This window comes from Hyperoodon ampullatus (assembly GCF_949752795.1).
Source record: "Hyperoodon ampullatus genome assembly, chromosome: 19".
Lineage (NCBI taxonomy): Eukaryota > Metazoa > Chordata > Mammalia > Artiodactyla > Ziphiidae > Hyperoodon > Hyperoodon ampullatus.
This window is the reverse complement of record NC_136932.1, coordinates 5263100-5289099: the sequence shown is the minus strand read 5'-3', so window position 1 is coordinate 5289099 and position 26000 is coordinate 5263100. Positions and strand designations below refer to the sequence as shown.

Here is a 26000-nt window from a genome sequence, read left to right as displayed (position 1 = left end):
GGAGGGGCATATCCTCTTGTGTAGGACTCAGGCCCTTCCAGCTGTCAGGATGAAGGCTCAGGGGGAAACCGAGGGTGAGTGAGTGACTGAGGGGAAAAGCAGGGGGCGGGACACAGTTGGGGGAGCCAATCTCTGAGAGGAGCTGGGGGGCAGATGCTTCCGCGGGGGCCACTCTCCCGAGGGCTCAGAGTCTAGGAGGCGGGATGTGTGTGAGTTTTAGATTCTGACTGCCTTCCTTGGGGATGGAGAGCTTTGACTTTGGGGAGATGGGGACTCCCAACTTCTGTTAAGGTTTCCTGCTTAGCTAGGGGCAATCATTTGGGCCTCAGGACAATTTTAGCCTAAAGGGATGGGAGACGCGGCGAGTGAATGTAAAACTTGCTCCTTCCAGAAGAGAAGTGTGAATGATGACATAAAAACAGTAATACAGCGCTGTATGTCAAAGTACTGGAGGACGTTTTCGCGTGAATGAAATGATTAGGTACTTATGGTATTAAAAGCCAACAGTTCTCAAGAATGTCACAGTGTTCACATCTTGTGCTATTGTATATTCTAAAAATGCGTTGAATTTCAATCTTTCAATGTCTGAACTAATTCAGAACTGCTGAAAAACAACTTTTCTGTGTAACGTTACATAGATTCTCTGAAGCTCCACTTTCCAGTTTAAATGCTTCCTTAGCATTTTGGACATAGTTCTGTTGATACAGCTCACTATTATTTACTTGTCTTCTCCAATGTGCTCTGAGCTATGTAGATCAGGATCTTGCCTTACTCATCATTATATAGTCCCTGGCACATAATAGTTGCTCAAAAAATGTTTCATTAGAGCATTTGTGTAAAGATATTTATCATCAGGCTTCTTAAGGGAAAGAAGGGGGGTGTGTTTTGAAGGGGAGGAAGAAAAAAGGTATACTTCTTGGTGCAGAGGATGACAAGTGTAAAATGGAAACTCGAGGAGGCAGTTTTGTCTAGTTTGCTCACTGCTGTATCTCCATCATGTAAAATAGTGCCTGAGTGAATGAGTCTTGAAAGTGGGAATTGTCAAACATTTCTCCAGAACTATAAATTGGCTGGAACAAACGAAAAAACAGTTTTCCAGAAGATGAAGGCATTGGAGGGAGGAGTTGAATCTTGATTTAGAAGATGTCACTACCTCAACTCAGATTGCTGACATTCTATTCATCTTTCAATGGCACCTTTTCTGTAACATCCCCACAACTAATCACAAACTTTTCCTCCTTTGAATTTCAGTAGTAATGTGTCTCTGTTTTTAAGAACAAATCTCATTTTGCTTTGTGTGACGGTTATTTTCACATAACTTATCCACACCCCCTCACAGGTGTCATCTCAGGCATATTGTATTTTTGCACTGCCGGTGGTCTCCAGCACAGGTCCTTGCTCATGCTAAGCAGTTACAAGAATTACAGGAGTGTTGGAGGGTGTAGGAGGTCCCTTCACACACTATCCAGGAGCCATTCTTTTCTGCCTTTCTCTTAACTTTGCTGGAAATTCATCCTTTAGTCATTGACATCTTCCTTGTTCATATAGTTTGAGTTCAAATAGGAAAAATCTGAATGGCAAATAAAGCCTGTTTTCTTGATAATACTTATAAATCAATTTCTTAAAATTATGTGAAAAAATTAAGGAAGTCTGTATTTTCACTTTGAAAACCAACTAACCGTAGTTAGGCCATGTTCAAATGTATGCTCTGCATATATCATATAAGGGATTTCACGAATATCATGAAATTATTTTGTCACTAAATGGTAGTCTTGATCCTTAAACAGGATTAGAGATGGTTCTTTTTTTGGTTCTCATTAAGTTTGAATAGAAAGCAGTCCCCTTCTATGGTGTTCGTTAGACTAGACCCACAATTGTGTGTGTCTTCTTGTCATTAAAAACAAATTCTTCATATGTTTTGAAGTAAATCATATTGGAAAAGATTTTAACTGAGTTCTTACCAGGATGAAATATGGGAGTTTTGTTTGCAAGAAAAACTGTGGAAGGTCTTGAAAGAAGAGTTGCTAATGATGTTTTCTGATTTATATCTTAGAGTCGGAAAAGCTGAGTAAGATGAGTTCTCTCTTGGAACGGCTCCATGCAAAATTTAACCAAAATAGACCTTGGAGTGAAACCATTAAGCTTGTGCGTCAAGTCATGGTGAGGATTGTGCTGAAGCGGATAAAGTGTTGTGCTTAGATAATTATTTAATAAGCTAAGCTCCCTGTGTAGACTTTTTCTAACTAGTTATTATGGTGTGTCTTCAGTTTTATTTCTCATAAAATCATAAGCACATGATGGCTTTCAACTTTTAAGAGTCTACCTAAGAAGGAGGTGTATTTATAAAATTGTGTTAATTTTGAGTTATAGTACACTGGGGTACTTTAGGCAAAGTGTTAAGAAATACACCTGTAGGGCTTCCTTGGTGGCACAGTGGTTGAGAGTCCGCCTGCCGATGCAGGGGACGCGGGTTCATGCCCTGGTCCGGGAAGATCCCACATGCCGCGGAGCGGCTGGGCCCGTGAGCCATGGCCGCTGAGCCTGTGCGTCCGGAGCCCATGCTCCGCAACGGGAGAGGCCACAACAGTGAGAGGCCTGCGTACCGCAAAAAAAAAAGAAATACACCTATAAAAGATACACCTGATAGGGAGTTCCCTGGTGGCCTAGTGGTTAGGATTCCTGGCTTTCACTACCGTGGCCCAGGTTCAGTCCCTGGTCAGGGAACTGAGATTCCACAAGCACCACAGTGCTGCCGAAAAAAAAAACCAAAAAAAAAAAAACACACATGACAGACATGTAGAGAGACATTTATTTTTCACTTCCTGTCAAGCTCCTTGATTCTAATGTGTCAATACTGTCACTGTATCTATTCTGCTAGTTGAGTTTGCAATTCATTTTTAATTAACTTCACCTGTTTACTCTGTGGCCCTCTTTCTCTACAGTACTACTTCTCCTTTCTGAGTCATTCACCAGTGTGGGGAGCCCTTAGTTAGGTGGAATACAGGGAGTGGGGTGAGGGTAGAGGCTGGATGTTAAAAGTTCATCCACATGATTCCAGTGGTAGTAAAATGTTACAGGAGTGCTTTTTTATGACTTGACCTGGGCAATGGTTATATGGATGTGTTCACTTTGTAATAATTCACAATCTCTTCACTTCAGATTCATATACTTTTCTGTATACATGTTATACTTCAGTGAAAGTACCCCTCTACCAAACCTTACATCGGGTCCAGAGTAAGTTCAGTTTAGTAGATTTATTAGAGCTTAAAATGATCATATCAGTATATAGCCTAGTAAAAAAACTGAATTTGCTGTCAAAAAGCCTGTATTTTAGTCTTAACTCCAGTACTTCTACCTACGTGACCTTGGACAAATTATTTGTTCTTTCTCATCCTCAGTTTCCTCATCTGGAAAGTAGAGACACACAACACCAGTTTGCTTTTTCACACAGTTTTGCTGTAGGGATCAAATGAGATAATGGACACCAAAGTGTCATGCTGCTAAAAGATTTCCGTAACTAAGTTCTACAGATATCTTCTGGCTCAGGATTGTGTACATAAAAAAAGTTTTTTGTTTTTTTTTAGAAGTCTTAAAGAATGGCAATTTTTCCAGTCTGGGAATTTAGAGGTTGTCATTTTTATACTATAAGGCAGCCATATTCTAGTTTGAAATATGGTCAATAAGTGATATTGTCATTAGGGAGACATTATGACATAGAGGGATTCCAGGTGGCTACTAAGACCCTCTTTTGGGTTACCAGTTCTTGGTTTGGTCACCATAGCTTCCATTGTCTACTTCTCACTTTTGCAGATTCAGAAACCTACTTTTATTGGTACGTAAAAGATTTTGAAGAGTTTTCAATAACTGACATACTAACAAAATCTCAGTAGGTTAACATGGAAATCAGAATGCCAGTTTATTAATTTACAGCAGAGTGTTTGTCTTTCCAGCTACCAAAGTACTGGTATCCATTGTCCTTGCAATGGACAAGGTCCTTGTATATTCAGGGTACAAAGGGAGCTAGATTATTAATTAGTCAGATATTTGTGAGGGTGGAATTAGAGCAAAGAGAGATGGATTTAGGGCGTGGAAAAGTCTGAAAAACTATCCTTGTATCATAAAACTGTTCATACTTCTGGGGACTAGAATGTTGTGCAAAGAGAAACTTCTTCCCTGGATATGTTTAGAAAAACTATGCTAAAGTTTTTGCTCTTTGGCTTTCTCTGAACTATGTATCCTGTTTCTTAGAGTCAATCTAGTTTGACTAAGGTCTGGCTGTATTTCTTAGATTACATGCATATCACCTTATTAGATTTGGGAATTGTCCCATCTGAGCCACCCCATTTAACTTGTAGAATCTTAGGATGTAGTCACTTCTACAGGAGGCTGATCTCATTTATTACATTTTGATTCTTCCTAATTTTTCCCTGAAAGTTATCTTATTTTAGATCCGGAAATACCTTTGGTATAGGCTTTTTTTTTTTTTTTTTTTTGGCCATGCTATGCAGCATGTGGGATCTTAGTTCCCCGACCAGGGATCAAACCCACGTCCCCTGCGTTGGAACTGCAGAGTCTTAACCACTGGACTGCCAGGGAAGTCCTAGATCTGGAAATACCTTTTTCTACTTTCATGGATATGGATATGCCTGTATCCATGTATATTAACCTTTCCTCTTTTGGATGGATGGACAGACTAACAGTTAAAAATCTATAGATTATCTAGAATATATAGAAAATATAGAGTATATAGATTATACCATAATATATAGACTATCCTGAAATGTTATTTCTAGGATAATGTGTATGTTTACCCAAAACACTGTTGGCTTTGTTAGTTTTTACCTGAAATGTTTTCCTTCTTAATACAGGAGAAGAGGGTTGTGATGAGTTCTGGAGGGCACCAACATTTGGTCAGCTGTTTGGAGACGCTGCAGAAAGCTCTCAAAGGTTTGTAAACATCTTTGAAATATGCTAATTTCTTTAAAACCCCCCAGTTTAGGAAAGACTATTTTATACTTACACTAGAAATATAAATTGAGATAGGTCAACCGTTCTATGCTAGGTGTTGTTCTTGCTTTCATTATGGAGTTGAGATGAGCTCTTACCTGAACTTTTGAAACATTTATTTTTTATCCCATTTTGGAGGTTGGTAGAAACTCAAAAGATAATTGATGGAGGGTACCTATAAGATTGCAGATAGCAGGAGAAAGTTTTTTTTTTTTTCCTTCACATGTTCTCTCCTAATTAACTCAATAAGAAGATGGACTTTTTGACTCTAAGAGATTTTTACAGTGTTTATAAAGAATGTTTTCAGGAAAGCAAACATAAAATTCAAATCATGAGCTTGATTATTCAAGCTTATAATTACTACTTCTGTCTGTTTTTGAAGGAAAATGAAAGTAAAAACAGATTTTACTCTGATTATCACAAATGAACCTGATTCAGCTGAATATTTTTTTTTAATTGTGGTAAAATGTATATAACAAAATTTACCATTTTAACCATTTTTAATTGTACCGTTCAGTGGCATTAAGTGCATTCACATTGTTGTGTAACCATCACCACCATCCATCTCCAGAACTTTTTCATCTTCCCAACTGAAACTCTGAACGCATTAAACAGTAACTTGTCATTTCCCCTCTTCCCAGTTCCTGGTAACCACCATTCTATATTCTGACTCTAACAATCTGACTACTCTAGATACCTCATCTAAGTGTAATCATACAGTATTTGTTCTTTTGTGATTGGCTTATTTCACTTAGCATAATATCTTCAAGGTTCGTCCATTTTATAGCATATATCAGAATTTCCTTCCTCTTTAAGAAAGCTGAATAATATTTTATTGTATGTATACATCATATGTAAACAAAATAACATTTTGTTTATACATTCACTCATTGATGGACACTTGGGTTGTTTCTATCTTTTGGCTATTGTAAATAATGCCACTATGAACACAGAATATTTGTTTCTATGCTGGTTTTGATGTTAATCTTCCTTATTCCTGCATTAGCAGATAAATGGGTCTTTTTTTTTTTTTTTTTTTTTAGCCGCACCGAGCGGCATGTAGGATCGTAGATCCCCGACCAGCAATTGAACCCGCGACCCCTTCAGTGGAAGCACGTAGTCTTAACCACTGGACCTCCAGGGAAGTCCCTAAGTGTGTCTTCTTTAAATTAAAGATAACTTGTCCCAAATGAGTAATGAAAATGAGAGAGGAGAAAGGTCCAATCATTTTTTTCAAATAGATCTTTTTTTTGATCCTTATTACTGCTTAGGCCACAGCTAAGCCTTACCAATTAACTTTATGCACATTATAAGCATTTGAACTATTGAATGTGTTTCTGGCTTTGCAAGGATAGATATACTCTTGGGATATTTCTGGTTCTGAAGAATACAATTTATTTGGAACATCTTTTGTGATTTCCTTTTTTCACCCTTTTGTAGTAACATCTTTACCAGCAATGACTGACCGTTTGGAGTCTATAGCAAGACAGAATGGGTGAGTAGTGTATCTGTAGGCAGAAATGTTTAACTTAGTGTTGACTTTGGGTGGCTTTATTTATGTGTCTTCTATTAATTTTTGTTTTGATTTGTTCCTGCTAGACTGGGCTCTCATCTCAGTGCCAGTGGCACTGAATGTTACATCACGTCAGATATGTTCTATGTGGAAGTGCAGTTAGATCCTGCAGGACAGCTTTGTGATGTAAAAGTGGCTCACCATGGGGAGAATCCTGTGGTATGTGTTGTTGATATTTCACTGGAATCTGTGGGGTTTACTTAGGGACATTAATTTTAAAAGGAATTGTTGGGGTTTGAAATAGCTTGGGTTTAGGTTTTTTTCACGAGCCACTATAGAGATGATGTGATGGGCTACAACATCAGTAGCTGTAGAGTGGAATTTAGTATAATCTGGGTCCATCTCTGACATCATCCAGAGGCTTTGACAAAAGGAAACACCAGAGGAACCCTTTCCATTTCATATCAACAAACATGAGCCGCAATTGAACAATAGGTTCTGGGGATACAAATAATTTCAAGTTCCTACCTCAACGAACTTATAATCAAGAAGGACAGATAATCTTGTACATAACTAATGTCTCTGAAAAACCCTGTAATAGAGAGGAATGTAAAATGTGTATAACCAGACAGTTGAATATGGATTCCAAGGATGGCTTTAAAGAGAGGTCCTAATGTTTTAAACAAGCAGCTGAAAGTTGATTCCTTTATAAGCTATTTCATATATATTTTAATCTTTAGTTTCCTGACCCAACCCGTGGTTTACCAAGTAGGAAGAAGATATTTTTGATATCTTAATATAAGAACCTTCTGTAGTTTTAATGTTTTTGTTATAAAGCATGTGTTATTAATAAAAGAGAAAAACTTTTGATGTCTTCAAACGTCTTAAAGTAGTTTAAAGTTTTAACATAATTTCTTTAATTTCAGAGCTGTCCAGAGCTTGTACAGCAGCTAAGGTGAGCAGATGACATTTATATTCCCTGATATTGGCAGACAGTACTATTCTTTTTTTTTTTTTAATTTAAAAAAAAATTTTTTGGCTGCGTTGGGTCTTGCTGTGCATGGGCTTTCTCTAGTTGCGGCCAGCAGGGGCTACTCTTCGTTGTGGTGTGCGGGCTTCTCATTGCGATGGCTTCTCTTGTTGTGGAGCACGGGCTCTAGGTGCGCAGGCCTCAGTAGTTGGTGGCATGCATTCTCAGTAGTTATGGCTCGCAGGCTCAGCAGTTGTGGCACACAGGCTTAGTTGCTTCGCGGCATGTGGGATCTTCCCGGACCAGGGCTCGAACCTGTGTCCCCTGCATTGGCAGGCGGATTCTTAACCACTGTGCCACCAGGTAAGCCTGACAGTGCTATTCTTTTTTTTTTTTTTGCGGTACGTGGGCCTCTCACTGTTGTGGCCTCTCCCGTTGCGGAGCACAGGCTCCGGACGTGCAGGCCCAGTGGCCATGGCCCACGGGCCCAGCCGCTCCGCGGCATGTGGGATCCTCCCGGACCGGGGCACGAACCCGTGTCCCCTGCATCGGCAGGCGGACTCTCAACCACTGTGCCACCAGGGAAGCCCGACAGTGCTATTCTTTATAGCTAAGTTTTGAGGACGGTCAGAAGTTACTTTCCTGAGGAACAAATTTATTTTCTTGGGTCAAGATTTTTCACAGGCTGTACTTGTTCACTTTCAGAATTGACTTAGCTTGATTTTTTTTACCCTATTCCGTCTATCCCAGGGTTTCTCAACCTTGACAGTATTGAAATTTGGGTTGGGAAATTCTTTGCTGTAGGGGGCTGCCCAGTTCATTGTTGGATGTTTAACAGCATCCCTGGTCTCTCCCAACCAGTTGCTAGTAATATCTCCTGAATTATGATAATCAAAAATATCTCCAGGTATTGTCCTCTGGAGGGCAAAATCACTCCTGGTTGAGAACTACTGAGCTAACCTTAGGAATTCTGTGTGGAACAAAAATAAATAGAACCTAATTATTGAATCAGAGAAAGCTTGAGAAAATTGAGTCTATACCATGAAAAAACTTTTTTTCACTTCAACTTTGAGAAAAATTATTTTATATTTAAGGTATATGGGTCCCATTATAGTAAAGTGCTAGGCTTGAAGACAGTCTCTTTTAGTAATTGATGTTTTTTGCCATTGGCTTATCTTTTCTCTTTGAATTGAGTGGAAATTTTCATGCTTAAATTTAAACCCAGATTTAACTCTCTGGGAATTTGAGAAAATCATAACATCAATTTTATGTTTTAAATTATAGTGAAGTTATCAGATATCGCATGGAGGAGTCTTAGAAAAGGTGTTAATATTGAGGAAATAAGTTTTACACGCAGTCTTCTCAATGATCAGTTTAATGTCCTTATAGCCAAATACACCAGATTTGAACGAGCTTTGAAAAATTGCAGTGCAACATAAAAAATAACATTTTATGATTTCAGTAACTCAATAAGTCTAGCAAAGGTGTATTACCAGAATAGTCCAGGAAAAAAATATTTCTGGCTCTAATGTGGAGTAGGAGACCATACAAATTTATGAACTGATGGTGTTCTAAAGTTAATTTGTAGGCATGTTTGAAAGTGGGAACCTTAGGAAGAATATTAGTCTTTACCTGGTATTTTTTTTTAATTTATTTATTTTTGGCTGCATTGGGTCTTCATTGCTGCGCGTGGGCTTTCTCTAGTTGCGGCCAGCGGGGCCATCGCGTGGGCTCAGTAGTTGTGGCTCGCGGCATCTAGAGTTCAGGCTCAGTAGTGTGGTGCAAGGGCTTAGTTGCTCCGCTGCATGTGGGATCTCCCCGAACGAGGGCTCAAACCCATGTCCCCTGCATTGGCAGGTGGATTCTTAACCACTGTGCCACCAGGGAAGTCCTACCTGGTATTTTTGATCACTTTGTATAGATGGTAATTTTAAGGTAGGGAATATATTTTGCTGCTGCTCTTGCTTCCTTTTAATGTCTTCATGGCACTTTGGGCAGTAAGTGTTCAATAAATGCCCGACCAAGTATCTGACGTTGTCAGAGCAGTACAGCTTTCAAGAGACATTTTTTTTTTTTGTTTTTAAGTTTGAAAAAAGATGTAGAGAATTAGAGTTGTTGAGTTATGTTGGATTCCTGCCCACAAAAGCTTACTTGACTAGGAAACCATGCCTGAATATTAGGTTCTAGGAAGCCAGGGGTTCATGGTAGTAGTTACTTTTTCCTGGGGTAAAGCTAGTCATAGGAACATTTTGGAATATGTGGTTTGCCTCCACAGTACCCATTCCCCTTTTCCTTAGGTCTCCCATCTCTCTCCTAGTGTTCATTTTCCTTCTTTGCTCTTACGTTGCTATATACATGAAAAGTGTTCTATCTTCCCAATTTATTTATTTCCATTTTCTCTCCAAAAGTTTTTTTTCATGACATCTCATGACATCCAATCATCTCAGTTACAAATTAAGAGGAGAAGAAGTGATTTATTTAAACCAAGTCTCATTACTTAAGAGCAAATTACTGTATGAGTTATCAGGTCTTTTTGACTATCTTTTATACTGCTTATTAGCACCTCCTCCAGAAAAATGGGGCAGAGAAAGGAATACATTGCATTTTCTTTTCCTACTTTTGATTGATTCTAGAAAACTTTGGGGGAAAAAGAGTAAAGCAAATTATTAAGATTAGCTTTATATAGCCATGATTCTTGGCACTTTGCTGATAAGACTGAATAGTAATTGTATGTTTTATTCTCTTCCCTCTCCCCTGAACTTCTTATAGGGAAAAAAATTTTGATGAATTTTCTAAGCACCTTAAGGGTCTTGTTAATCTTTATAACCTTCCAGGGGACAAGTAAGTATTTTTAGTTTTTTGCTTTTTTTGGAAAAATTAGTATAAATCTATAAACCATTTTGTACTTAGAAATTTGCCAAGTCTTCTGCCCTAGCTCATTTGTGATTTCTACTCATACTGACAATGTATAGCTCAGCTTCCAACTTAATGTCTTTTAAAGGTATTTTAAATAAAAAAATATCTGCATTAATGGATTATAGTGCTAGAAGATAATCCTTGAGATGTCTTCAACATACTGATTTCTAGGCTGAAAGAAATTGTTATGGAACTGGGTTGCCACTTTTATTTTTAACCTACCTGGGATTCTGTACACCTGCTTGGCTCTTTTAAGTAGAGATAAAAATTAGCTTTGGTAGATCAGTAATGATTTTTTTTTTTTTTTTTTTTTTTTTTGCAATATGCGGGCCTCTCGCTGCTGTGGCCTCTCCCGTTGCGGAGCACAGGCTCCGGACGCACAGGCTCAGCGGCCATGGCTCATGGGCCCAGCCGCTCTGCGGCATGTGGGATCTTCCTGGACCGGGGCACGAACCCGTGTCCCCTGCATCGGCAGGTGGACTCTCAACCACTGTGCCACCAGGGAAGCCCTGATTTTTTTTTTTAACATTTTAAAGTTTTATTTTGTTTTTTAAATAGATATCTTAGTTGCCTCCAAGGTAGACTTACTCTCTAGGCTTTCATGTTGTGTGTGTGTATATATATATGTATATTTATCAACTATTTAATTCTTGTTTTCTTTATTTACTTTCTAGCAAACTAAAGACTAAAATGTACTTGGCTCTCCAATCCTTAGAACAGGATCTATCTAAAATGGCAGTTATGTATTGGTAAGACTGGCTAAAGTGTCAATTCTGTTTGACCTTGTTCTTAAAGTTTTTCGTCTATGGGGTTACTAGGCTCTTATTTTTTTAAATATATATTATAGATGTATGTTACTATGCATCTGTGTTTTACCTGTATTGTACATCTTGTCCATATCCTTTCAGTTCCCAAATGATTGCATTCCATTTTCTGAGTATCAGTATCCCTAAGTTGTTGGTTGGTATTCCTTAGGTTTTTTTTTTTTTTTTTTATTCCTTAGGTTTTATCAGAAGACTTGTCAAACCTGGCCTCCCTTCTGATAAATAATAGTGTAGTTGTAATTTTTGTTCACCATATTACATACTGATGTATTCTTAGAAATAATCCCTTCACTTTGAAGTTGAAATACAATTGTTAAATGCCCAAGTACAAGATAGAGTCATTAGGACAGAATTATAAGATGTTTAAGAGCTGAACTCATTATCACATTGTACACTAATACCTTCAGGGCTTAAATATAAGCAAACATAGATCATTTGTCTTGCAGGAAAGCAACCAATGCTGGTCCCTTGGATAAGATTCTTCATGGAAGTGTTGGATATCTCACTCCAAGAAGTGGGGGTATGTGATTCTATTTTGCCTGTTTAGAAAAATGTCTAATTTTAGTTGAGGGGTTATTACAATTTCACCTTGGGTTTATAAGCAGAAGGTGAAAATTACCAGTCATTTGTGTTTCTGTTTTTTTTTAATTGAAATATAGTTGATTTACAGTGTTGTATTAGTTTCTGGTATAGAGCAAAGTGATTCAGTTATATATATGTGTGTGTATATATATATATATTTTTTTTGCACATTCTTTTCCATAATAGTTTATTACAAGATATTATGTATGGTTCCCTATGCTTTACAGTAGGACCCTGTTGTTTATTTTATTTATAGTAGTTTGTATATGCCAATTCCAAACTACTAATTTATCCCTCTCTCATTTGTGTATTTTTTTAATGGTTTCTAAGGTGTCAACACCTGCCCTCCCCTAGTTTTTTTTCTTTAAATTGTGAAGTAAATTGTAAAGTGAACATTGTGAAGTAAATTGCTGCTAGAATCAATATTTATGCTTCTGTCATATTTCATAAGCTGCTTTGGATCATTAGTCCTCATATCTGAAACTCTTTTCTTGTATATAGGTTTATAGGAATGGGAATGTTTTTCTTTATTTGTAATTTACCTGATAAAAAAGTAGTGATAAGTTTTATTTTGCATAGGTCATTTAATGAACTTGAAGTATTATGCCTCTCCTTCTGACCTGCTGGATGATAAGACTACATCCCCTATCATTTTGCATGAGAATAATGGTAAGACTTTCACTGTAAAGTAACTGAAGGTTTTGCTCAGTGTTTAAAAAATATTTTCAAAAATTTGAATGCCCAGGCCTGCCTGTACTTGCTGGTTTGCTACTCCCAAAGAAAGTTGCCATCCCTACCAAAGTTTTCCATTTCTACCAGAGTTTGCATCTGATACATACACTTACACTCCTACAGATATACGTATCTATATGTACACATACATACATAATAATAAAAACTTAATAATTCCTTTTGAATAAGTAAATGAGTGAATAAAAAAATGTAAACCATCTGACTTGAAATAATCCCCTTTAATCATTACTTTAAAGGTAAAGAAATTAGCCAACTTACTAAAGAACTAAAATAATGGATCTTACTTTGAATTTGCACTTTTTATTTTTTTTGGCCGCGCAGCACGGCTTGATGGATCTTAGACCAGGGATTGAACCAGTGCCCTTGGCAGTGAAAGCCCGAAGTCCTAACAACTGGACCACCAGAGAATTCCCTATATTTGCACGTTAATAGACTAAAACATAATGAGAAATGACCTAATAACCTCATTTGGTCCCCTTTTAACTTCAATCGTTGACTATCCTATAATCATAATTCTACTTAAATGCTTTCTGAAGTTGGAGAAAATAAGTAAATATTGGTAAAGAGCCTTTAAAATTTTTTTTCCTTGGACTGCATTGTTACCTGTATTTTGTTTTATTTACTGACAGAAATATTGGTTAGAAAACTTGTAGCATTTCTGAGTTATATAGGTATTATAGTATCTGACAAACAAATTAGGGCTGACAAATTATACAGAAGTTAGCTTTTTTTTTTAATGTTAAGATACTTATAATTTATTTAATTTCTTTTTTAAAAAAAAATAAATTAATTTTTTTATTTGCTTTTATTTTTGGCTTTGTTGGGTCTTCACTGCTGTGCGCGGGCTTTCTCTAGTTGCAGTGAGCCGGGGCACTCTTCGTTGTGCTGCGTGGGCTTCTCGTTGTCATGGCTTCTCTTGTTGCAGAGCACGGGCTCTAGGCGCACGGGCTTCAGTAGTTGTGGCACATGGGCTCAGTAGTTGTGGCTCGCAGGCTCTAGAGCACAGGCTCAGTAGTTGGGGCGCATGGGCTTAGTTGCTCCGCAGCATGTGGGACCTTCCAGGGCCAGGGATCGAACCCGTGTCCCCTGCATTGGCAGGCGGATTCTTAACCACTGTGCCACCAGGGAAACTCAGGATCCTTATAATTCGTGTTACTTTGGAGAATACCATTTTTCTTTCCTTTTCTCAGTTCCTCGATCTTTGGGCATGAATGCATCGGTGACAATCGAAGGAACATCTGCTATGTATAAACTCCCAATTGCACCATTAATTATGGGGTCACATCCAGTTGACAACAAATGGTAAGTTAAATATAATTCTAGGATAGCAATGTCCATTTATTTCAACCTTAAGCCCAGTAAGAAACAGGTATTACTTTGACTTGGCTTTTCCCCCACTTGACTTTCTAGAGATGGGCTTTTTGTTTTACCCATTTAATTTCTTTTCAATATTTGCATGTTCCTCTTTGAAGTCTGCTCATAGAACACATTCTTATCCTGAGAGAGAAAGAAGAGAACTGTGCTACTTGCGCTGGTTTAATGATTGCTCTATGGGATTTTTCTATGGGACTTTATGTTGATTTAGAGCTATGCTGGAGTAGTAACTAGAGAACGTGCCTCAGGATAGATGTTTGATAAGATACTCTAGGGTTAACAAACAGAATATTTTGGAATTGGGGGAAGGAAGTTCAAAGAGTGAACTTTTGATAGGTTTTGTGAGTAGGTGGTTATATGATACAGACATGTCTAAGAATGAGTGTTTAGATTTTTCATTTTCACATCAATTCAAAATCCCAATCCTCCACCTTTTCTTTTTTTTTTGAAGGACTCCCTCCTTCTCCTCAATCACCAGTGCCAACAGTGTTGATCTTCCTGCCTGTTTCTTCTTGAAATTTCCCCAGCCAATCCCAGTATCTAGAGCATTTGTTCAGAAACTTCAGAACTGCACAGGTGAGTTTTAAGAAGCATCAGGAGCTAATAATTGTTATAAAAGTGAAAAGCAAACTTCACATTCAGATTATCTTAGACCTCTTTCAGTCTTGGCCTCAAAAAACCACTGATGGGTATAGATGTCATGGTGCTTTTGCTTATTAGTAAGTACTTTTTGAATAAATGGGCGAATGAAGTAGAACTCATGAAGGGAAAACTGAGCTGTCAACGTTTTCATCTTACTGTGATCATTGTATTGATCTTTGTTTTTCTAGGAATTCCATTGTTTGAAACCCAACCAACTTATGTACCCCTTTATGAACTGATCACTCAATTTGAGCTGTCAAAGGACCCTGACCCTATACCTTTGAAACACAACATGCGATTTTATGCTGTAAGTAAGGCCCTATGAATTGTTGTAGATTATGTTTGGACCCAAGATCAGAATGTTCCTTTTATAGGATAACTGAGGTCAGATGATGTTCTTTTGGACGGCTGGATCATGTCCTATTTCCTCAGTCAGGCAGGAAATTACAGAAATCTCTGAAACATACTGAAGAAAGAGCACGAGCTTCCAAGTCAGGAAACAACGTACATTTAATTGTTGAAATTTCAGGTGAAAGTGTCTTAATGGTATTCTGAACTTTTACAAGCATATAAGTAGGTATTAAGAGTTCTTGCTGTTTAATTCTTTCAAGTGTCATGAGCTTATAATCTGCAAAGTATTTAACGGAGAAGAAAGTACTGGAATGAATAAATTAAGGAGCGTTTTAAAACCACATCTGGACTTGAATTTATTTGAATGTTTGACAGTAGTCTGGATTAAGTAATAGTTCCCAAATTCTGGCTCTGTTATAACTATATAGGGTGTTATTAAAAATATAGATTTTGCACTTATGGTCCAGGGACCTCTTTTATACAGATTTCTGAGGTAATTTTTATGTTAGCTAGATTAGGAAACCACTAGCAGAACATTTACAAAGAAGGGGTATTTTCAGCCAAGCGAGTATTTGGCATTTAACATTAGCTGACCAAAGAACTGACTGTGGAGCTTTAATATGCAGCAAGAAATCGCTGATTTTTGAGGAGTGGGGGTTTTTTAAGGATAGTCTGTGGTTGGAGTACAGTGGGTGAGTGAATAGCATTCGTGTCCTTTGTTCTTTTTGCCCAGGCTCTTCCAGGTCAGCAGCACTGCTATTTCCTCAACAAGGATGCTCCTCTTCCAGATGGTAGAAGTCTACAGGGAACCCTTGTTAGCAAAATCACCTTTCAGCACCCTGGCCGGGTTCCTCTTATCCTGAATCTGATCAGACACCAAGTGGCCTATAACACCCTAATTGGAAGCTGTGTCAAAAGAACTATTCTGAAAGAAGGTACCGCCTTTCCTTTTGATATACTTACTGGTAAATGGAAACTGATTACTCTAGTAGTTCTCTGATTTTGTGGCCCATCATATCACCTGTGGAGCTTTTAAAACTACATATATTTGGTTTTCATACCCAAATGAACTTAATGTGGGAGAAGTTGTGAATCTAGTTCAAGCTCCATGAATAATTTTGATGGAACCAGTCTGTAAATTGGCATTTGGAAACCACTGGATTTTTTTGCAATGGACTTACTCTTGTTCTGCATGCAGCAATATAACTGGGTACCTAAGGGCCTGAACCTTGCAGCAGATATATAAGGTAGAATTGGGGATTCTGCAGGAAGAGAGGAGTTCTTGACATCTAAATTTTAGGTTGTTAGGACAGTGGTTCCCACGTTTTATTCCTGAGTAAATTTCCTCTCCCCGTTCTTTGGAGAACTTAATCATATAGCTTAAAAAAGGATGAGACCTGTGCCCTTCTCTTTTTTCTCCCAGGATGCTGGAATGCTGATGTTTTCCAAACAGTTTGCTATTAGAAATCTTGATACGAATTTTGGCTGCTCTAGTTAACCATAGTTAATTTTTTACTTTAGTTGTAAAGCACTTCAGTGATAGAGCTGTATCAGCGCAAATGGTAGGCAAGAAGAAATGGAAGGTAAATCAGGAGATATCTTTTATGGGAATAAGAATTGCTTTAGAAATGAGAAATTTTAGAAGGTTGGAGTAATGACACAGAGCATGTGCAAGTGTCCTTATGACCCTTCTATGTCATATATTTCAGTCCTAGGAGAATTTTCCACATAGCTTCACGGTATTTAAAAATGAGTTTTTGTGAGATAGTTATGAAGTTAGTCCTACAGAGATGCATCCTTTTTCCCAAGAAAGTATATAATCCTTGTCTCTGGGCTGTCAGCCTGTTTGGCTTAGAAACCAATGATAATAGTTACATATATATATATATATATATTAGTGTATTTGGCATAAATATATCATTTTAGATTGTGGCCCCTACATCTGTGCTTACCGAACTATGGAGTGTATAGCTAACAGCTGTATACTGGTAGAAAGCAGGGTTTATGGTAGTGGTTCTAATGTCTGCTTAACAAATAGAATGAGAAACTCCTCTTGGCCACGTTTATTTTCAGAATTCACTTTCAAGGCAGGGTGTTTATATCTGCCAGGGACTTTATCAATTGGGATTAAGTGCCTTCATTTTAGAAAACTGAAGTTTAGTTACTTATTTGTATTGGAGTATTTGTAACATGTACTGGTAGATTCCTTGGAATCTGATACCTTTAGTCACCTGTGGGTGACATAGTAGGTTTTGTGTATTAAAAAAATGTGTGGGATTTAGTTTCCAATGAGGGAGAGAAAATTTCATAGTTAATAATTACCATTTACATGTCTCATGTCTTTTACTTGGTTGATTATTTTATGATCCTTTTCTTTGCCTTTTAGATTCTCCTGGGCTCCTCCAATTTGAAGTGTGTCCCCTCTCAGAATCCCGTTTCAGCGTATCTTTTCAGCACCCTGTGAATGACTCCCTGGTGTGTGGTGAGTTATGTGGGTGGCTAGCACCTCTCTCAGGGCAGCAGTTTGGTCTCTTTATCTTTTTTGGAAAGTCAGAAACTGAACCTGAATCTATCTTAAATGCCTCCTATATATTTTGTCTTTCAGTGGTAATGGATGTGCAGGACTCAACACATGTGAGCTGTAAACTCTACAAGGGGCTGTCAGATGCACTCATCTGCACAGATGACTTCATTGCCAAAGTTGTTCAGAGGTAGCACTGGCCCTTTTCCATCAGAGTCCCATTAAGAGATGTATAAGGAATGTTGTTTTCAGTATTAGAGTGAATTGGAAATTTAGTAGGAAAGCATTTAGTCACTGCTTTGAATTCACCCTTCTCTGCTTTTGGATCAGAAGCAATATGAGCTTTTGGTTTTATAAATCTCATTATGAGAGTAATAGGAAGTAAGGTAGGTAACTTCAGGCCCCGCATTAGGGCTCTTTTATGAGGGAGAGAGCTGAAATAAGATGTAGATCTTTTTCCACTTTTTCCTCTCTGTCATTTTTTTTTTAAACACATATAATGTGTCAAATGGCAGTATGTGGGAAGATCCTTAAGCCAGTCAGCTTCCCATAAACATTAATATGTAATTTCAAGATTTTTTTGGAGTAGGTACCAGTGGTCTGTTTAGTAAATAAATTTTATTAGAACACAATAAAACATACCTGTAAGTGAACACATCTTTTCATTTACATATTGTTTATGGTGGCTTTTGAGCTAAGATGGCAGAGTAGTTGGACAGAAACCATATCATCTTTGAAAGTCTAAAACATTACTCTCTGGTCCTTTAAGAAAGGTTGCTGACATATTCCAGAGCAAAATATTTTCAAACATGTTTATAAACATAAATTTATCTGTAACAGGGCTTCCCTGGTGGCGCAGTGGTTGAGAGTCCGCCTGCCGGTGCAGGGGACACGGGTTCGTGCCCCGGTCCAGGAAGACCCCACATGCCACGGAGCGGCTGGGCCCGTGAGTCATGGCCGCTGAGCCTGCGCGTCCGGAGCCTGTGCTCCACAACGGGAGAGGCCACAACAGTGAGAGGCCCTCGTACCGCAAAAAAAAAAAAAAAAAAAAAAAATTTATCTGTAACATCAAAAGTGCTTTGCTTTAAAATAAAAAAGATTTACTGCCAGTGGTAGCACTTTTCACAGTATAGCTTTGGGGTGATCTAAGCCATTAAAGTTTAGAACTTGATGGGTCAAGAGGTTTTTCTAATGGTTCATCAATTAGGATAAATTACATATACCATTAATCAGATGTAAAGCCCAAAAGGAGGGCATTTTCTTACTGAGTTCATTATTACCAGTTTTATTTTAGTTCACTATGATGTCTAATTATTTGGACTCTTGTTTATGGTTGGTTTATTTGGTGGCACTTCAGAAGAGGTTGATGATTGCCTCTGGTCCAGATTCTTTTTTTTTGGGCTGTGCCGTGAGGCTTGCGGGATCTCAGTTCCCCAACTAGGGATCGAATCCGTGCCCCCTGCAGTGGAAGCATGGAGTCCTAACCACTGGACCACCAGGGAATTCCTTCCAGATTCTTTTTATTTTTAATTTTTTTTTGGCTGCGTTGGGTTTTGTCGCTGCACGCGGACTCTCTCTAGTTGCAGTGAGCGGGGGCCACTCTTCGTTGCGGTGTGTGGGCTTCTCATTGCGGTGGCTTCTCCTGTTGCAGAGCATGGGCTCTAGGCACGCGGGCTTCAGTAGTTGTGGCACATGGGCTCCAGAGCACAGGCTCGGTAGTTGTGGCACACGGGCTTAGTTGCTCTGTGACATGTGGGATCTTCCCAGACCAGGGCTTGAACCTGTGTCCCCTGCATTGGCAGGTGGATTCTTAACCACTGCACCACCAGGGAAGCCCCCAGATTCTTTTTAGAATGAGTTTACCCAAAGCTCTGGCATTTCATAGAACTGCTCCTGCCTTGCGGGTTATTTGCCTTGCCTGAAAGCTGCTTATTGTAAACCTTTTGGCATATGTAAGTCTCAGGCAAAATTAAAGCCTGTTTTCCCAAATAAATTGGTTTCATTAGCAGCTAGTGCAATATTAACTTTGTTTTTTCCATCTTATTTTACAGATGTATGTCCATCCCTGTGACGATGAGGGCTATTCGGAGGAAAGCTGAAACCATTCAGGCCGACACTCCAGCACTGTCCCTCATTGCAGAGACAGTTGAAGACATGGTGAAAAAGAACCTGCCCCCGGCTAGCAGCCCAGGGTATGGCATGACCACAGGCAACAACCCAATGAGTGGTACCACTACACCAACCAACACCTTTCCGGGGGGTCCCATTACCACCTTGTTTAATATGAGCATGAGCATCAAAGATCGGCATGAGTCGGTGGGCCATGGGGAGGACTTCAGCAAGGTATCTCAGAACCCAATTCTTACCAGTTTGTTGCAAATCACAGGGAACGGGGGGTCTACCATTGGCTCGAGTCCGACCCCTCCTCATCACACGCCGCCACCTGTCTCTTCGATGGCCGGCAACACCAAGAACCACCCGATGCTCATGAACCTTCTTAAAGATAATCCTGCCCAGGATTTCTCAACCCTTTATGGAAGCAGCCCTTTAGAAAGGCAGAACTCCTCTTCCGGCTCACCCCGGATGGAAATGTGCTCGGGAAGCAACAAGGCAAAGAAGAAGAAGTCATCAAGGTTACCACCTGACAAACCCAAGCACCAGACTGAAGATGACTTTCAGAGGGAGCTATTTTCAATGGATGTTGACTCACAGAACCCTATCTTTGATGTCAACATGACAGCTGACTCGCTGGATACGCCACACATCACTCCAGCTCCAAGCCAGTGTAGCACTCCCCCAACAACTTACCCACAACCGGTACCTCATCCCCAATCCAGTATTCAAAGGATGGTCCGACTATCCAGTTCAGACAGCATTGGCCCGGATGTAACTGATATCCTTTCAGACATTGCAGAAGAAGCTTCTAAGCTTCCCAGCACTAGTGATGATTGTCCACCCATTGGCACCCCTGTTCGAGATTCTTCAAGCTCTGGGCATTCTCAGAGTGCCCTCTTTGACCCTGATGTCTTTCAAGCCAATAATAATGAAAATCCATACACTGATCCAGCTGACCTTATTGCAGATGCTGCTGGAAGCCCCAGTAGTGACTCTCCTACCAATCATTTCTTTCCTGATGGAGTAGATTTCAATCCTGATTTGTTGAACAGCCAGAGCCAAAGTGGTTTTGGAGAAGAATATTTTGATGAAAGCAGCCAAAGTGGAGATAATGATGATTTCAAAGGATTTACATCTCAGGCACTAAATACTTTGGGGGTGCCAATGCTTGGAGGTGATAATGGGGAGACTAAGTTTAAAGGCAATAGCCAAGCTGACACAGTTGATTTCAGTATAATAGCAGTGGCTGGTAAGGCTTTGGGTCCTACAGATCTTATGGAGCATCACAGTGGTAGCCAGAGTCCTTTATTGACCACTGGGGACTTAGGGAAAGAAAAGACTCAAAAGAGAGTAAAGGAAGGCAATGGCACCAGTAACAGTAGTCTGTCAGGGCCAGGATTAGACAGCAAACCAGGGAAGCGCAGTCGAACCCCTTCTAATGATGGCAAAAGCAAAGATAAGCCTCCAAAACGGAAGAAGGCAGACACTGAGGGAAAGTCTCCATCTCACAGTTCTTCTAACCGACCTTTCACCCCACCTACTAGTACAGGTGGATCCAAATCTCCAGGCAGTTCAGGAAGATCTCAGACTCCCCCAGGTGTTGCCACACCACCCATTCCCAAAATCACTATTCAGATTCCTAAGGGAACCGTGATGGTGGGCAAGCCCTCCTCTCACAGTCAGTATACCAGCAGTGGTTCTGTGTCTTCCTCAGGAAGTAAAAGCCACCATAGCCATTCTTCCTCGTCTTCTGCTTCCAACTCAGGCAAGATGAAAAGCAGTAAATCAGAAGGTTCATCAAGCTCCAAGTTAAGTAGCAGTATATATTCTAGCCAGGGGTCTTCAGGATCTAGCCAGTCCAAAAATTCATCCCAGTCTGGGGGGAAGCCTGGCTCCTCTCCTATTACCAAGCATGGAATGAGCAGTGGTTCCAGCAGCACCAAGATGAAACCTCAAGGGAAGCCATCATCACTTATGAATCCTTCTTTGAGTAAACCAAACATATCCCCTTCCCATTCAAGGCCACCTGGAGGCTCTGATAAGCTTGCCTCTCCAATGAAGCCTGTTCCTGGGACTCCCCCATCCTCTAAAGCCAAGTCTCCTATCAGTTCAGGTTCTGGTGGTTCTCACATGTCTGGAACTAGTTCAAGCACTGGCATGAAGTCATCTTCAGGGTTAGGATCTTCAGGCTCATTGTCTCAGAAAACTCCCCCATCATCTAACTCTTGTACAGCATCTTCCTCTTCCTTTTCCTCAAGTGGCTCTTCCATGTCATCCTCTCAGAACCAGCATGGGAGTTCCAAAGGGAAATCTCCCAGCAGAAATAAGAAGCCGTCCTTAACAGCTGTCATAGATAAACTGAAGCATGGGGTTGTCACCAGTGGCCCTGGGGGTGAAGACCCAATGGACGGCCAGGTGGGGGTGAGCACAAATTCTTCTAGCCATCCTGTGTCCTCCAAACATAACATGTTAGGAGGAGAGTTCCAGGGCAAGCGTGAGAAAAGTGATAAAGACAAATCAAAGGTTTCCACCTTGGGGGGCTCAGTGGATTCATCTAAGAAGACCTCAGAGTCAAAAAATGTGGGGAGCACGGGTGTGGCAAAAATTATCATCAGCAAGCATGATGGGGGATCCCCCAGCATTAAAGCCAAAGTGACTTTGCAGAAACCTGGGGAAAGTAGTGGAGAAGGGCTGAGGCCTCAGATGGCCTCCTCCAAAAACTATGGCTCTCCACTCATCAGTGGTTCCACTCCAAAGCATGAGCGTGGCTCTCCCAGTCATAGTAAGTCACCAGCATATACCCCCCAGAATCTGGACAGTGAGAGTGAGTCAGGCTCCTCCATAGCAGAGAAGTCTTATCAGAACAGTCCCAGCTCAGATGATGGCATCCGACCTCTTCCAGAGTACAGCACAGAGAAGCATAAGAAGCACAAAAAAGAGAAGAAGAAAGTAAAAGACAAAGATAGGGACCGGGACCGGGACAAAGACCGAGACAAGAAAAAATCTCATAGCATCAAGCCAGAGAGTTGGTCTAAATCACCCATCTCTTCAGACCAGTCCTTGTCTATGACAAGTAACACAATCTTACCTACAGACAGGCCCTCAAGGCTTAGCCCTGACTTTATGATTGGGGAGGAAGATGACGATCTTATGGATGTGGCCCTGATTGGCAACTAGGAACCTTACTTTTTAAAGCAAAAACCATGGCCAGAGAAAAACTAAGTGTATAGGCAAATCACCATAAGGAGTGAGACAGGTCTGATTTTGTGTTTTAAGAATCTTAAATGGCATGGCTTTGACACCAAGTGGGGTGAATTTAGAAAGGCATAGCCAGACCCTACTAAAGAGACCATAGGGTTTGATTCTGGTTACCACGAATCACTTGTTCCTTTGCCAGGAAAAAAAAAAAAAAATTAAAATACTTGCTTATGAAAGGGAGGGGGTGGGAAGGGCTTAGGGAGAGGGAAGGGTGGGAAACAGTTTTGTGGGAAATATTCATATATATTTTTTCTCCCTTTTTCCATTTTTAGGCCATGTTTTAAACACATTTTAGTGCATGTATTTGAAGGGCTGGGCAGAAAATGAAAAAGCAATACATTCCTTGATGCATTTGCATGAAGGTTGTTCACCTTTGTTTGGGTAGTTGTCCATTTGAGGCGTGGGCAAATGAAGGACTTTGGTCATTTTGGACACTTAAGTAATGTTTGGTGTCTGTTTCTTAGGAGTGATTGGGGAGGAAAGATGATTTTAGCTATTTATTTGTAATATTTCAATCCTTTATCTGTTTGCTTTTATACAGTGTTTTTTTTTCCTAATTCTATGAGGTTCAGGGTTCAAAATGATGGGAGGTGGAAGAACGAAGCTTATTTGGTGGTAGGGAGCTTGTAGCTTGTGCTGGTACTGCAGCATCAAGCTGAAGCAGATTAGTCAGGGTCCACCTTTGGAGTTAAGTAGAAAACCAAAATGGTATTTTTGTTTTAGGAGGTTTTTCATAGGGTTCAGACATCATAGGAATATTAAGAGTTATCTTTCTGTGGAGGTATTGATTTATAGTTTCTTTTTCCTTTAAAGAAAGCTGGGCTGGCTTTTGGGTATGTAAACGTGTTTTCAGATGCAGTGAGGGTTAAAAGTGGGACAGCCTCCTTGATCCAGTGGCATGAAAACCAGTACAGAATTAATAGTTCTCCTATTTCTACAATGTGCCAAAAGTCCACATCCCAGCATTTTGTTTGTAGGAGAACTGATGCCATTCCTGAGAGCTGGGCTCCTTGTTTTCCTTCATCACAAGGATAAGGAGTCCAGACTTTAATTATTCCATTGTATGCTCCCTTAGATAAAACAGTAAACAAATTTGCAGCCATAGTTCACTTAAAACAGTTCCAAGCTCACCTGCAGTAATGGGGGGGCCTGGAATGCTAGCTGGGTATGAAGATAAACCCTTGCTACTATGTAGCAACACAACTGGACCTTTTTGGAGGAACAGGTCTGAGTCTGGATTCTGGGGGACATCAATAAGAAGCCCTTCTCATAAATATAGAAATCCAGGAGACCATTTGAGTGCAACACAAGTTCTCAGTATTTGGAGGGTCCTCTCAAAATTCTGCGGCCTTACTTTGATTTTGACACCTGCACTGTGCCATTCCTGATGATTCCATTCAGGTTCTGTGTCAGCAGGACGGGGCATGATCCCCAGCACAACTCTTCTGGATTAAAAAAAAAAAAAAAAAAAAGCCAGGTGATTCATTTGTGTGTGTGTGTGTGTGTATGTATGTATGTGTGTGTGATAAATGGAGTGACTTCATCAGATATTGAAGATTTCTATATTCATCCCTTTCTGCAGGTTGGAGTTAGCATAGAGTTGGAAAATCAGCTTTGGCTTTCTTTCCTGACTGTCTCTGATTTCCTTTAGTGTTCTCCCTTTTCTGGTCATCAGCTCACAACAACTCTGCCACTTTTGTGTCCCAAGGTAATAAGAAGTAGGAAACGAAACATTGCAAAGTGGAGCAAGAAAAGTTATCGGTTACCGTATCAGAGTCAAATGTCTTGGGTGACACTAAGGAGGACATGGGCAAGGTGATACCAGAGTGCTTTATCTTGTGATGCTGATACAGTAGCAGCCTCTCAGACATACAACCAGGTTGGATTTCTCACCTAGTTTTGAATCCTATCCCATTGGTTTCTGCAGGAAAAAAAAAAAAAAAAAGGTTTTTAAGTTTGTCTGGGCGGGGAAAATCTTATGGGGAATGTACTGCATAGTATCAGGGGCTCAGCTCCCCCAAGCAGAGCCAACAAATACCAAAATGAGTAAACTGGGAAGCTTTTTCTCTCTTTCTGTCTTCATCCCAGATCAAAGAATCCCGAGTTAGGATCTGGATGAAGGATAAGCCCCTGACTTGTCGATGGGCACACCCCACACACTGACCCAGCATCTGAACTTGCTTAACAGGGAGCCGGGGCTAAACTGCTTCACCCTGCCTGAGAACCAGGGAGCACTGCATTTCTCCACAGGGTGGAGGAGAAGAGGCAGAATAAACCAAGCCTGGGACACCTCCCTCCTGTCTAGGTGTACTCATTCTCCTGTTTCAAAAGACGGCAAGGACATGAAGTCAACTTCTACCTATCTTCTGCTGCTGGAGTCTTTATGTATTCTTAGTTTGACCTGATTCCTCTTCTGTCTTTTGGCTTCATGTTAGGGGTTCTTGGTCAAAACCTGCTCTGATGTACATGAAGATTCCAGGTTCAAAAATCAATTTCTTTTAAAACAAGTATTTGGTGGTGGGGGGTGGGGGGTGGGGGGAATGAAGCAGGATATAATTGCCAAAACTAGGCTTGAGGTTGGTGGCTCTTGGAAGGATTTTCCTTAAGGCCTAGGTCTGAAAATTTAGGGCAGCACTATTATGAATTCTCAAAAGAAACCTTCCAGGGAGCCAGTGAGTCATAGTATCCAGCTGAGTCACTTAAAGCAGATGCCAGTATAGGAAACTCATTATTCACAATCCCTAAGCAATCTCATTTTCTTTTACCTTTTTTTCCCCCCAATCTCCCTCCCCCCGATTTCTACCCTTGAGTTAGTTTTTTGAGGGGTAGGAAGTACTTAACATATCAGAAGCTAGGTTGGGAAACATGCTCAGTTGGAAAAGCTGAGCTTTAAATTGTGTTTCAAAAATGTACATCAGGAGCAGATGGGGAGGGTCTTTTCTAAAATCTTTTCAAATTTGATTTTCTGTGCATATGGCCGTTCTGTAAATACTTTGGGGTTTTTCATTTTTTTGAAAGTAGACAAAAATCTGGGATTTTTCCCCCCGAACATTACAAAAACGTGTTTATTTACATGCGAATAAATTTCTTTGATAAAAAGCAACATGCCTATGTGTAATAAATTTTTAACCTTTGAATAATTTTTGTTTATTCAGCTTTTTTAAAGTCCAGTCA

At 39.9% G+C, this 26000-nt stretch overlaps 1 protein-coding gene across 3 annotated transcripts; it reads left to right on the top strand.

Annotated features, from left to right (window-relative positions):
* Positions 1-49: 49 nt before the first annotated feature.
* Positions 50-25231, top strand: MED1 (mediator complex subunit 1; the record flags this gene model as incomplete). 3 transcript variants are annotated; one of them, XM_079725980.1, is made up of 18 exons in its annotated part: positions 50-74; positions 2054-2160; positions 4869-4947; positions 6448-6502; positions 6607-6739; positions 7447-7475; positions 10260-10331; positions 11081-11155; positions 11677-11750; positions 12392-12481; positions 13756-13867; positions 14391-14515; positions 14770-14888; positions 15666-15867; positions 17319-17414; positions 17538-17643; positions 19505-19645; positions 24915-25231. In XM_079725980.1, 18 exons carry the CDS (start codon positions 50-52, stop codon positions 24943-24945), a joined length of 1671 nt encoding a protein of 556 aa, XP_079582106.1. The 3 variants fall into 3 exon arrangements, with proteins under 3 accessions (XP_079582106.1, XP_079582105.1, XP_079582104.1); XM_079725979.1 differs by lacking the exon at positions 24915-25231 and adding an exon at positions 19840-19954; XM_079725978.1 differs by lacking the exon at positions 24915-25231 and having other exon boundaries at positions 19505-22990.
* Between the last annotated feature and the right edge of the window lie 769 nt (positions 25232-26000).